General features: G+C 41.1%; 1 protein-coding gene across 1 annotated transcript in view; it reads right to left on the bottom strand.

The window, feature by feature from the left end:
• The window catches only part of brinp2 (bone morphogenetic protein/retinoic acid inducible neural-specific 2), a 168,201-nt gene that overhangs the window by 79,118 nt on the left and 74,954 nt on the right, over positions 1–14,129 (bottom strand). Inside the window, exon 4 of the mRNA XM_008298627.1 lies at positions 5,217–5,322. Within this exon, the coding sequence (XP_008296849.1) occupies positions 5,217–5,322 (106 nt within the window). The remainder of the gene's footprint in view (positions 1–5,216; positions 5,323–14,129) is intronic.

The raw sequence follows: 14,129 nt of genomic DNA, 5'->3' as shown, positions 1-14,129 counted from the left end.
ATGGCATCACAGGACGCTCTTTGTCACATAATGGTGGGACAACATAGCTTATCTCAACAAACTGGTGGAGTCCACACAGCTCCAGTGCTACAGTCAAGCAAAAGTGGGGGAAATAATACTAAGAAATTCAAATGTCCATTGATATTGTTCACAGATCTTTGTATTAAATTCAAAACAAATGCAAAAACGTGTTATTTTCAGCAGTCTTCTGGATCACACTCAAAAATCTTAAACAAAGTTGTGAACCTCATTTCAGTCGTAATGAAAAAAGTAGAATCAGCGACTGAATTAATAATAAGAGAACATTGCCTCAGAATAAGTTGCATTTTTCTGAGAGAGAAAAGTTGGAATGAGGTAATTATGAAGAGCAGCGATGGCCACCGTGAAATCTAAAAAAAAAAACAGCAAACTCCATCGAAAGTGTTTTGAAATAAACAAATCATACCATATTTATCTCAGGTCATCTTAGGAGACAGACTTGCTCTGTCATCCTAAAGATAAGGAAATGTGTCTCTACACTATCAGATTTAGTCTCCCTAGGTGGCTGATTTAAGCAATTTCATTTCCGTGTGCATACACATAGCAATTAGCCTAAACAGGCACTTTTTTGTTGATTATTATCTTTCCCTGTCATGAAAGCAGCAGGGGATGTGCTATATTATTAAACAGGACTGCATTAACAATGAAAGCAGTGCGCTGGTGGAAAATTGTGCTAAACAAACCCCTGTCAGGCTATTGGTCTTTCCTGCTGGTGCACCACAATGGCAAAAGAACCCTTTTTAATCCTGCATAAACATGTAAGAAGCAGAGGCCTTGTTTCCAGGGAAACGGGGTTCACATTCCAACAATAATTAAATAAACAAGTCAATCGCCTCTCGATAATCAACCAGACATATAGTCTGAGCTCTCCGAATGTTCATCAAATTTGTTGATACTGATATCAAAAAAAGCATCAATCAACCACAACATTAAAACTACCTGCCCAAAATTGTGGAGGTCGCTCTTGAATCACCAGAATCGTAGTAACATGTCAGGCTGTGGACTCTGAGGGTGTACTGTGGTGTCTTTGGCAGCAAATCTTTTGGGACTTCACTGCATTGTTTCCATGCATACTCAGTCAGATTGGGGATCTCAGAAGTTTGGAGGCCAGCTCAACTCCTTATGCTATTTGCCATGTTCCTCAACTTGTTTCTTAACAGTTTTTGCATTGTGGCAGCATTCACTGTGACTCTGTGGAAGGCCTCAGGCAATTGTTCAGTGTCATTTCCACGGTGGGTATGCTTAGTCTGCAACATTGTTTAAGTGGCTTCCACATGAATGCCATTACCAAAGGTTTCTGTCAACTTCAGTATTTTTATTGTTTTGGCTGATTGGTGGATTTGTTTTTTTTTCATAGACCTTGCTGACCATGGTTTTTGTCAAGCACACAGGGATCTTTAAAGTCATATCATCAGTGGTATATGTATTAAATACAAACAACTATTGATTAACTCGTCTGAACTCACTTGTCTGAACACGATATTCTTTAAAACAGATCAGTTGTTAGCGGAGTCTTGCAGCAGCTCAGACAGACATGAAAGTCATTTATATTCACGCGTTTTCATGTATATATATATGTACATCCATGACCTATCTCTCACAGACAGCCTGTATGAATATTTGGCACTCATTCAGTCTGCACAAAACACTGCTTTCAGACATTTAACCCAACCACCTCCAGCCTCCTCCTCCTGTATTAGCATTCAGTCGTATGGGAGTTGTGAATCTTTTTAATATGTGCTCATGTTCATTAAACGTTATGAATCGCAGACTTTGGCAGGTGGGTTGGTGAGCTCACGGATGGTGTGCGCCAAGCTTGCTAGTATTTCTTCTCGACCTCAACCTTGAGCGTACTGACTTAAATTATCTGTTTGTGTTTAGGTGTTTTTACTAAAGTGGAGTTTGGACAGGAGACCGACTGATGCCGTCAGGTTTTCAGCATACAGTGAAGAGCCAAGAATACCTCAGACGACATGAGTATAGGGAGAACCTCAGCGCCCTGGTTAGCAACTGTAGTCAGTAGAAGCAGAAAAAAAGTGTAGTCGAGAAGTCTTCTGAGGTTTCTATCAAATAACTACTTGTGTGTGGGTATCTACTGACAGCAGTCAATCGGTAAAAGAAAAAAATGCTCCTCGCTTTTTTATGTTTTTGTGGACATCGCTGACCATAGACGGGCTTTGCTTTCTCAGATAGAAGTAGAGAAGTAAACACACATCTGTGAATCTTATGAGATCGTATTTTTAAAAATCAGAAACATTTATGCTGCAGAGAAAAGCTGCAGCTCTCAGTCCCCTCAGACACATCCACCAGCAGATCTACAGGGGCAGCAGGTTACCACAGTGCATGTAAACATGTCTGATATCCCATAAAGCCTGATTTCTCATAATAACCTAGTTTTCTAATTCCTTTTTACAAATGAAGGAAATGGGATATTGATCCTGTTATGGCTACAAAATTAAAAGTAATTGAGATTATCAAGTCATTATCAGAAAAAACGAGTCTAAATTGTGATTTTTAGAGGTTAAGCAATAAACATAAGAGTGAGCTTTTCATAATTAAATGAGCTCACCTCAGGAGAACTTCCTGGTTGTACACTTTGTTCATCATATAACAATAAAATAATCAGTTTTTTTCTTCCCACTTGCATAATTTGCTCTCTGTTTGTCTTCCTTTCAAAATGACAAAGCCCAATCTCACGTTCCAATTCAATCATACAGATGCTTTTGGCACAACAGGATAGTTTTGTATACTGCACCAGAAAGTCTGGGATTTATAGTTTATGTGTTATTTTTAGATGGTTTCAGCACCAATAATGTTAATATGGTGTAAATAGATGGACTGTTGCTTCCTATCAAGTTGGTGTCAGAATGATGTGGAAGTTGCTTCTTAAAGACTCACTCAAATATGTAAAAGTTGTAGCATTTTACAAGAATATAGCAAATACAATAACATAAAAATAATATGCTGGGTTAGCCGAGGGGCAGGATGTAAGCAACAACCAAGATGGCATGTAAACACTTCCTGGATATGTGAGGACATAGCTCCACTGCTAACAGTTCAAAACCTGGGCTGCAGAAATGTTTCTTCACTGTAATGCAACACCAGTTGTTGTTCATAAATATGAACGCCCTTCACCTCTTTTTTTTCCACGATCAGATTTATCCCTGTTAGCCTGAGCCACCTAAAAATCAATAAGAGTCAGTCCACTGACAGAAGTCCCCTTGTTTCCTCACTAGAGCCATCCGCTTGCCCATCTTATGGGCTCACATTGCCCATGACAGCAGAAGGGATATTATAGACTGTTTATAAAGATGGACAAACACTTCATGGTGCCACCCGTATGTGGTGCCTTCTTGCCATCACATCTTGAGGGTGCCTGACTCAGCCTTACTCCCAGTTAATCCAAAAATGAGCAATGATGGAGCTGAGATGAGCCATGCAAACATCTCTGAGTCACGGACTTGACACTCGAAGCAGTCACACCCTTGATTATGCAGAACTGTAAGCCTTAATGCAAATGAAACAGGCAAGGCATATAAAAATGTAACACCTGTACAGTGTCACGATTGGGGAAATAAGCTAGAGAGACCACAACTGTTTATTGTACAGGGCCGTAAGCATGTTTATTTCTGCTATAAAGTTAGACATTTTAACCTGAGGTTTTATAGGTACTGACTCACTTTTAGAGCCGGCCTCAAGAGGTCATTTGAGGAACTGCAGTTTTTGACATTTCTGCCTTGGCCTTATTTTTCAGCCCCAGAGGTTTCTGCCTGATGGGGGTTATGGCTCACAAATCCTCTTCTCCATCAGCTTTTTGTTGTCTGGATCCACCTCTTGTCCCTCATCACTTTGTTCTATCTTTGCATTATCTGCACGTCCTCCCCCTGATTTCTGCAGGGACGTTCATTGTTGTTGTTCTGGTCACCGGACAACAACAGCAGCAGTGTTGAATGAAAGAAAACAGAGCAGAAATCTACCAACCAGCACGTATTAAGATTGCATAGCTCAAAAAAAGTCACCAGCAGTAAACAGAACAGATGAAGAAGGCTTCTGGTTTTGGAAAAAAATGACTAAATTTGCAAGATGAGCAGAAGCAAGTGTAACGCCCAGTTGGTGTTCATGCTTCTAGCACTTTTTAGCAGCCAAACTCTGAGAGTAAAAAAAAAAGGGTCTGTAGTGTCTTGAGAGTGACGAGAGGTCACGGTTATGTGACAAAGCAACTGCAGACTTAGGATCATCACACCACTAGAATCTCTATGGGGATTTCTCTGCATAACTGCATGCAATAAATACAGAACAAAAGTAGTGTGTAGTAGAGTGCATCCAAATGTAGGAGTCAAAACGAAGCAGCATTAACTACAAGTAGAGTTTAGTGGAAATAAAACTACATAAATACAACTCCTCTGGAAGTTACAGACACCTTAAATAGCTTCCTCATGTCAGAGTGTTCCCAATCATCCTCCAGTTCCTTCTGGATCCTCCCCCTCTAATATCTCACTTCTTTTAACTTTCATCCTTGTTGATCACATATTTATGTATTGGTAGAAGATGGTAAAGTTTGTATCCCTGCAAAGCACTAAACAGCACATTGAACTGAATTACACAATGCTTTTTAAGGCAAAAAAGCTTATCAAGGCAGCAAAATTACCAACATTTATTTTTTCCAGTGTGTCTGGATGTGAAAGCGCGATTTCGTACTCTGCTGATATTCCCTTATCCAAAATCATTTGTTGATAATCGGGTCTAATTAACCAAGAAGGCCAGTCCACGTGTTACTCCTTTGGCTGTATTTGTGCCCCAGGTGTGGATGGAGAGGTGAGGCCGAGGTCAGCGCGGCCAGACACGCTCCATCTACAGCCTGGTAAGATAACAGATTCCCCATGAGACCGAGAGCCAGTCGGGCAGAAACAGACATATAAACTACTGCAGCGTAAAGTAAAGGGTCATCCCAGCCAACTACTACACGCAGGAGGTGAGAGGCTTGGCAGGGTGGTGGATGGAGGTGGCAGCAGTGTGTGTGTGTGTGTGTGTGCTCAAGTGTATGGAAAATCCTATCCCGTCACTGGATCTTTTTCTCAGGGCTGAGGCTCTGTGTGTGTGTGCATGAACTGAAGATGAATATATGTGAGAGAATATACGTCTGCCTGTGTCTGTGTGTGTGTGTTATCCAGCCTTACCCTTTAGGTGGATCTTATTTTCCGGGCTGTGCACCAACACCGAGCTGACTGAGTCCAAGCTGTCGTAGTTACTGCAGCCAAGAGGGCCCGTCCTTGTTTCGGTTACCTGGGAAACAGAAGAAGGACAGATCTATTTACTTGCGCCGTATATACGTATATATATGCCGGAATGCCACATTAGCAGTGAATGAGGCAGATGTTTGCTCGTGTTTCTGGCAGTTAACTTGTGGCAGGTGGAGTGTGCGAAGGCAGGCGGTGGACTGAGTGTGGCAGAGCCCTCTGACAGCAGAGAAAACTATCACCATCTTTTTGCTTCACTCCCACACCTGCAACCACAGCTGGCCGCGACGTGGAGGCTGTCTTAAGCAGAACAGGGAGGGAGACAGCAAGCGCAGGTGTTTGCGAAGGAGGTTTTAAAAAAATAGGGAGGGAAAGTCGGATTTAAAGGCTTTCACGTAGTTACGGGCTTTAATAGAGGCCCGATAATAGCAATGTGCGTTAGTGTTATTAATTCAACCAGATTTGCAGGTAAACTCGGCTGTACAGCAGCAGGTGTCGGGCCACCGGTTGCATTCGTTGTTTATTTTTTATCACAGGCTGCGCACAACGACGGGCGATGCATCACCGGTTCTTCTCGTAAAGCAAAAAGTCTGTGCAGCGGCGAGCAGGTGGTGGAGACGTGGTTTGATGACCCACCTCCTGCCGGGGTCTGATGCGAGCACACATGTTCTCACATTCCAACGTCTAACTAACGGTATGTCGGAAGTTAATCCCTTATACGCCCCATAAAGCATCGCTACTGGCTCACCTTTGTAAGAAAAGTTCTGCTGTTCTGCTACTTAATTCAGGATGCTAAACAGTCATAGTCATGATGAAATTCTGCATATTTTCTACTTTTTTCAACACCTCATTCACCCTCTTCTTAAACCCTTACCCTCCCTCTATGAAGGCAACAAAGAAGAGAACATCATTTATAGTTCATGTGTGTCTCCCTAGTAACTAAATTGAGTGTTTTCTATTAAAAGAAGGGATAAAAGCAGTCACATGCCCCTGAAATTTCTCCAATGAAGGTCAATAAAATATTCAGCGTAGCACAGACATCTGACCTGGATATCGGCGCTTCTGAAGCAGATGTCATGGAAAATATGATACATAAACAATTTTCAACTCGTCACGTGTCAGATTCGCTGCTGTAGCGGCTGCTTATCGAGGACTAGGAGAGGAGCGGCAGGCAGAATAATGAGAGAAATGTGAAGGAAGAGGCAGAACAGTCAAGTGCATCAAGAGACAAAGGGCAAACAAACACAAGACAGAAGGAACAAAAGGAATAAAAACACAAGAATAAGAGGGAAAGAACACCAAAAAAGAATAAGCAAAGCCAGCAAAAAATTGTTAATTTTCTGAGTGAGTTCAAAATAGTAAGGCGTAAGAAGACGGATATGGCCTCTGGCAAAGCCATTCTCCAGCTAAATCGAGCTATTTGGCAAATGATGGAGCCTGTGCAAATTTGCCGCCCTTAAAACAGCCTGGATGCTCACATCTTCACACTCTGTTTTGCATTAAGATTGCATCTAGAATATTATCAAAAGAAATGGAAGTTACCCTTCAAGGCGCTATGAAAGATACACATCTTAAACATCAGTCAAATATATATTTAAAAAAAAAAAAAAGAACAACAAAAAAAACACAGACATCGCTGAGATGGAGTTAAAGATTAGCGAGAGATAAAGGCGCGCGGCAAAGGAAGATTAGTGAAGGGGGAAGAGGCCATTCTGGGTTGTTGTTTAAGCCACAGATGTGGTGACAGATAATGGCTGCTTTTAAAATGAAAGGAGCTCAACTGTTGCATGTCATTCATGTTTCTGTACCGAAATCAGTTCTACGGTCGCATTAAATTCAGTCTCTTAAAGCGTATTCAGACTTAAAGTGAAGTCGAGTTCAGAGGCAGCACGTTTGCAAATTCTAACAATCCAGGAAATGAGAGCTGTTTGGAGAAACACATTATGTTCAATATGCTGCAGTGTGTACGCTGGCTGTGAAACACCACAGGAACAGTCAGGGTGATATAAAAGTCTCGTGAATAATAAATATATGCTAAAAATTGATGCTGATCCAGAATGGGCCACTGACACAAGAGTGAATTAAGTTTATCCAGCACTACTTTTTTGTTATTTGAGAGTAAAATGTGTTCATTTTGACCCAGTGTTGAAAACAAAACCTGAAGTTCTACCTCAAAAGATTTCTCAAGATTAATACTTGTATAAAACAATGTGTAAATGACTTTCAAAACATTAAATTTACCATCATCGTCTGTGTTTTTCTAACCAGGAATACAGGGTAAAATGTATTCTTTATTGGTTTGGTGTTATATAAACCTGATTGGCTCTGTTTTAACCTAATGATTTAAAGTGTGTATCAATAGCAGTTAAACTGGCCTTGCATTATTCTTCTGTAGAATTGGTTTACAGTTCAAACTAGTATGGCTTAATTACTCCGATATTACAACTTGCCATTGTTTAGTGTAGTTTTACAGTGTTAAAGCGAAGTTTTAGGTGAGCTGGTGTGTTCGACCTGCAGCGAGTGAGGAGAGGTGAGTTGAAAGAGAGACGGAAATGACATAGATGCATGCATGAGAGAAAGTATGAAGTCATATCTGATACATTTTTAGGTATGGAGGGATGTAACTTTAACACAGAGGTGAGTTTTCAGGGGTTTCATCAACGACCATCCAGCAACTTTTACTAGCAACGCATGGACATTACAGAATTAGTGCCAAATGTCACATTATTGTGGTCATGGTGGTAACTTGCATGCTAACTTTGCATTCCACCTCTGCTGTTGAGATTCAGAGATATCTGGAGTTGCAAAAAACCACTGTGTATAGTGGGGCAAAAACTGAGCAAATGTAAAGACATGCACAATGAATATACAAGGCGAGGTCAGCTGCAAGTATCTCCAGGTGAATTTCCCTATTGCAACAAATTTCCAAATGGTGAATCTGTAAGACTGAAAACAAAAAAGGAGTCGTGCAAAAATCATGTTTTGTTTTTCTTTAAATTGCAAAGCTTTTTGCTCAAATGAGTCCTCATCTCCACAGCGGAGGTGGAAAGTTTGCATGACCCACAAAGTCACAGTAGCCACATTAATGGGGAAATACAACCAATGGACATAAACCAGAACTCCACTTTCAGACCAGGGTTGCTTTAAATGGCTAGTTTAAGAAGAAGCCTTATGGTCAGAGAGTGGCGCTTTTAACTTTTTCAACAATTCATATTTTCAAAATGATTGTAATCTCATCCATCAAAACAGTGAAGTGGCCAAATGGTTGTAAATGATGCAAATCTGCCATGTAATTTCAACCTCATTGATTATTTCCCTCATTAGCAGGAATTTCTCTTTTCGCGTTCATTTTGGTTTCTCCTGGTGGTGACTAGAGGAACTGCATCTTGAGTCAGTTCTGCATTTCATAATGGTTGCCAAACATCAAGGTTGCAGGTTGGTGCATCCTGAGGTTATATTTTAATCTCCCTAAAGCTTTCTTCTGAGGACATTTCTTGCTGTGAATTTTGTTTAATATTTAGACCTAATGTTGCAAAGGAATGCACATGGAGACGTGTGGCCAGTACAATTTGGCTCACAGTAGTCATGTCCAAAATTAGGCACTGCTTCAGCAGCTTTGAAGCAGTCCAGCTGGGTTATTGTTTCCTGCTGGGCGTCTTCTGACAGCGCTGAGTTTCACTATAGCAACACAATAATGTCACGTAAGAAGCCTCGAGACCAAAGCAGCGACAGATTTTCTGAGCAAAACAGTGTATTGAAAAATGTTCTGAACCCAAACGGAAACTGTCGGCATACGTTTCGTGCTGCCTTTGAGATATTTTCATACGTATTGTTCAAAGAGTGCTAAGTTCAGTTGCTTTCCTCCCAACAGGACAAGAATATGAATGTTTTGCAGCCTCTTTTCAATGAGTGACAGTTTTAAAACTGCACGTTTTGCACTTTAATGCACCAACTTTGTGTAGAGTTCTCTTGTTATCTCATGTTAATTAAGGTTTGTATTATCACAATTTAAATCCACAACACCTACACACAATTTACGCTTCTTGTCTCAGAACCATAAATACATCAGAGCTGACAGATGTGTTAGACTGACTACACACTGGGCTTTTTTGTAACTCCTGTGAGAAACTTCAATAATCATCCACCTGAGAGCTGCCACCCCCGCCTCTGCTTTTGTTTAAAACTCCCAAGAGCCCTCCAATAAGTGGATGGTTCAACCCGGACCATGTTGGGTTTTTTTTTTAATGTTCGCTCAACTGTGCATTTCTCAAACATAGCTGAGCAGTGTGTGTTTTCCTATCTTCAAAGGTTTGATGTGGATATTCCCATATCAGACAATGTATTCATTCATTATTTCAAACAAGTGATGCCTGACTGTTGCTGTTTCATCAGTCGTAATCTGGTAAGTAATGTCAAAAACCCAAATTTATGCTTTAATTAACCTCTTTAACCTCTTTATTGATCTACAAATCCACCAGGCTGGATGGGTTGTCTGCCAGAAGTTTTTGCACAGGGCCTCTTTACAGTTTAATCTGACATTTAAAGCAAGATGGTAATACTCTATTTTCAGTGGCCACTTCACTAGCTACAGTTGGATAATCTAAGCCATTGTCATTGATGCTGTATTATTGAGCTGCATCACATTATATCGTGGTTCTCAAAATTCTGCCCCCCTAAAAATGAACAAAAGCCCCTCAATACCAGCCATAGGTGTGTACTGGTGTGTTCAATCATCAAATCACAGTTTAAATTAAAAAATGAAAAAATAAATCAGAAAAAAAAACCTTTTTGATCTGATAATGCTACAGTAAAGATTTCGACACAAAGAACTTGGTTAGTGAAACATCACTGCTTGGGTTAAAGTAAGTTGGGTTTTTTTTGTAGTTTTTTTTTCACCTTCATTGCCATAGTTGCAATAATAAACTCAAGCGTTAAAGCCATGAAATAGCAAGACTTAAAAAACAAAATAATGACCATCATTTTCAAAATCAAAGAGCACTCTTGCACGCTAAAGTGCAAAGTTTTGTGGACCATCCATCCACCCCGACCTCCTCACTACGCCATCTTTGTGGCTCTACAACACATCTGACTCTTCCATTGCTCTTGTCATAATGATTATGGCCACTAGAGGGAGCTGCCACCTGAACGTTAAGTTAAACTGTTGATGCTGTCTCATCTGACCCCCAGAGGTTGCTTAGCGCTTTTTCACTTTCGTGGTACTCAAAGCGCTTCACAATGTGTTTCTCATTCAGCCATTTACACACCAATGGTGACAGAGCTGCCATGCAATGCGCTGCCTGCCATTGGCTCAGTGTCTCGCCCACTTTGTGGAGGAGCAGGGGATTGAACTGCCAACCTTGCAATTAGAGAACAACCCACCTGAGTCACAGCCGCCCTCACCCTCATCAACAATATAAACGTACACATAGAATTTAATCTGTTCCACACTGCATCAGATTGTACAAGTGTACTTAATAAGGTGGTCACTATGCATCTATTTGTTACTGTGAAGAAATACCATAAAAAGACCACAACAAATGTGTCCCATTAACAAGTACTGTGTGTGTGTCAGAGACTGATATATCTCAGTGTGTTGCCCTTTAGAGCTTCATCGCCGTCCCCAAACTATTAACTGCACTTCAGTTTGATGCTGCTGCTGCTGAAAATGCTCAAAAGTAAACTAAATGTGTATTAATCTGCATCTGAAATTAGTCTCCAACAAATGACCTACTTCTGATTAAGTAACTAAACTAAATGAAGGAGCTCACTTAGTTGCTTTTTTTTTTTTTTAAAGAAACCTCATATCTGAAACCTATTTTTAAAAACCCACATCTTTATTCAGAACAAACAGACTGGGGATCGAGTGCCACTGACAGCGTAGAAAACGTCGGCAGACTGAAATATTGAGGGTTCATGGGATTAGTTGAGATTAATTATTCTTTAAGAAATTTCATTAGCGATGTGCAATTTATGACTTTGTTCCATCACATCCCAAACAGCGGCTACATATGGGCCGTATAAAGCGCTAGATTCACTACCCACAAGTAATATCTCCTGTTATATGACATCATAAAATCTAATTCTGACACTATAAAGACTTATTGGAGATTAAAGTTATAGCACAGGTGTGGAGATTTAGAGTTTAAACTATTTTCCATGAATGTAAAGCTTTAACTTCATTTTTTTAATCACCATATATAGTATATTGGTCAGTAAAAAAAAAGGGTTCATTTGTACAAAATAGTTTTTGCAGCTTTTATAGAGGCTTCTTGATGTCGCTTCCCTGCTGATTTTGTCTCTCAATAGCCGCACCTTTTAATCCTCATTTACACAATCCGCTAAACACCTCCTGGTCGAAATGACAGTACTTTCGATTTTTGGCTACGGTGACATACTTTATAGATCCACATCCAAATCCCTCCTCCATAAACTGGACACTATCTACCATCCGTTTTGTCACTGGTGCCCCCTTCACGACTCACTACTGCACTCTTACAGCCTGGTTAACTGGCCCTCTCTTCACTCCCGCAGGCAAACTCATTGGTATTTGTCCATTTATAAAACTATCAAAGGTCAAACTCTGGCATACCTACGTTCACTACTCATCACCCGTCACATCAGCCGCTCACTTCGCAACAGCAACCTCATCCACCTCCTCATCCCCAAAGCCCGCACTGTCTTTGGCCGCTATTCATTTCAGTTTTCTGCAGCTCTCCACTGGAACCACTTGCAAAAAACACTGAGTGTCTTTATACCTTTATCTTCTTTTAAAAATATGGTAAAGCAACTATTTACCGAGTCCTGTACCTGATTTTAGTGTATTTTGTCTTGAAAGCCTTTTATTGTTTCGTTTTGTTTGTGTATTGTTTTTTTTTTATGGATGTATTGTATTTTCTGCTCTGTGCTGCCTCTCCAGGTCCTTATTGCAAATGACAATCTGTTAATTAACCTACCTGTTGAAATAAAGGAAAAAAAACAAAAAACTTTCTTTGCATCTTGACAGAATACCTTTTTTTTTTTTTGGTCTCACCGACACCGAACTCTCACCGAAACGGGATGCGCGACGGAGGTTCCTTCCACTTTTATTGCTGCAGATAAAGATAATGTATTTCGCTCCCACCTCCTACTCGGTGCTGCAGCAACACGCAGCCCAGAGGCGTACATGGACACAGGTCAAGTACATCCCACTCGGTGTCGCTTCCTCTCGGGTGATGAGTTGATGTGGCAGAACACGGCGCGGCAGGTGGCCTGCATACCAGAGATCCTCATTTAGCAGAAACATGTAAAAGGCTGTTTTGTCGCCAAGTGGGAGTTGCTGTGTGTTTATCGCGTGTGCATTTGTACTTGTGCGCGTCGGCGTGGGCGGATATGCAAAATCGTCGGGTGTTTGAACTCGCTAAAGAACGGGACCGGTTACCTGCCTGTCAGACTTCAAGGGGGGAAAAAAAAGCAGCTTTTATTCTTCATGAACACCTGAACTGTTTGGTGGAGCTTTGTTGGATTTTTGTCGCAATGATAAATAAAAATGAATAATGCTAATTTGGCATCAGAGTCAAACTTTGGCCTTTAATAATAAATCCTAGTCTCGTTTTCATCTGTGAAGTTTTAGTCTAACCTTTGTCATTGGTTGAAGTGATTTTTAACTTGTCCACATGCACTTTGCTCTGCAGTAACACAACAATCGGCTCTCCTCAGTGCATCCAGCTTGGATTTTTTCAGCCCTTGCTGTTTGAACTCGAGCAGCTGATCCGGTGCAGGTGAGCATTTGGACGCTGATTCACTCATTAGTTCACTAAAATACTCTTCATGACACGGTTACCTCGGGAGGAGATGATAAACAGTGAGATTTCTGGACTGCTGTCAATTATCGTCGACTCCTTTTGATAAACACTTTCTCCTTCCACAGCACCATGATGCCTAATTATCTCACTTTCTTTGTAAGCGCTGGTGTTTTGCCTACATTTTCACAGTTTGTCTCAGCTGTTCTCAGCAGATTGTCGATGACTTAAGTCTATAAATTGTTTTGGCACGTTAGTCACTTGAGTCCCCTCATATACATTAAACTGATATTTCAGTTCATAAGTGAGCTGATAATGTGTTTCGGTGTAACACGTGTCATTTAGTAATTCTAGATTCACCACGAGTGTTAAAGTTGCATAAGTCCAGCATCCTGGAATATCTCACTCATAATTTGCAGCTTTGGCTGACAGCCCGACAGCTGATAGCTTGATTTTTACCGAGATGGTAGCGGATAAGACTGATGGATAGAAGGAACGTTACGGTGTTTGAGCATCCGATACGAGCATCTACTGGGCAATCCCCTTTGGAGTTTTTCCGGGCTTGTTCAACTGGCAGGAGACCCTGGGGAGGACCCGAAACACGCTGAAGGGATTACACTGTATATCTCCTGTGGATTGGAAACGCCTTGGGAAGCTGGAGGTTGAGGCTGACTCGCTTAGCCTGCTGCCGCTGTGAACGGAACCCGGATAAGCAGCAGAAAATGGGCGAATGAATGGATGGGATGGGAGATTTGGGGAATTATTCAAATCGAAACAGATGCCGGGTTGGAAATCTTTGCACCAAGTCACCGGGGCGAAGTCGCACCTTTTCTAAGTTTGATACCGACAGTAAAAGAAACGCTTCCTTTGCATCGACAGTTTGAGTCCTCAGGATGACTTATAGAAATATGAAAACATCTTCTGATTCGTGTCTGCCGAGCTGTTGCTAAAAGAGGATATTTTGATGTTCAAGTTCAATGAGCATTTTATTGAACGTTGGACCGTTGCACCCTCAGAGAAAGACGCTCAGGTTACACAAGCCGACTATGACCAGAGAACATTTATGTTTCCATTC

The sequence above is a fragment of the Stegastes partitus genome, unplaced genomic scaffold (genome assembly GCF_000690725.1).
Source record: "Stegastes partitus isolate 25-593 unplaced genomic scaffold, Stegastes_partitus-1.0.2 Scaffold1334, whole genome shotgun sequence".
Taxonomy (NCBI): domain Eukaryota; kingdom Metazoa; phylum Chordata; class Actinopteri; family Pomacentridae; genus Stegastes; species Stegastes partitus.
Note: the sequence above shows the minus strand (reverse complement) of the source record. Positions and strands in the feature narration are given on the sequence as shown.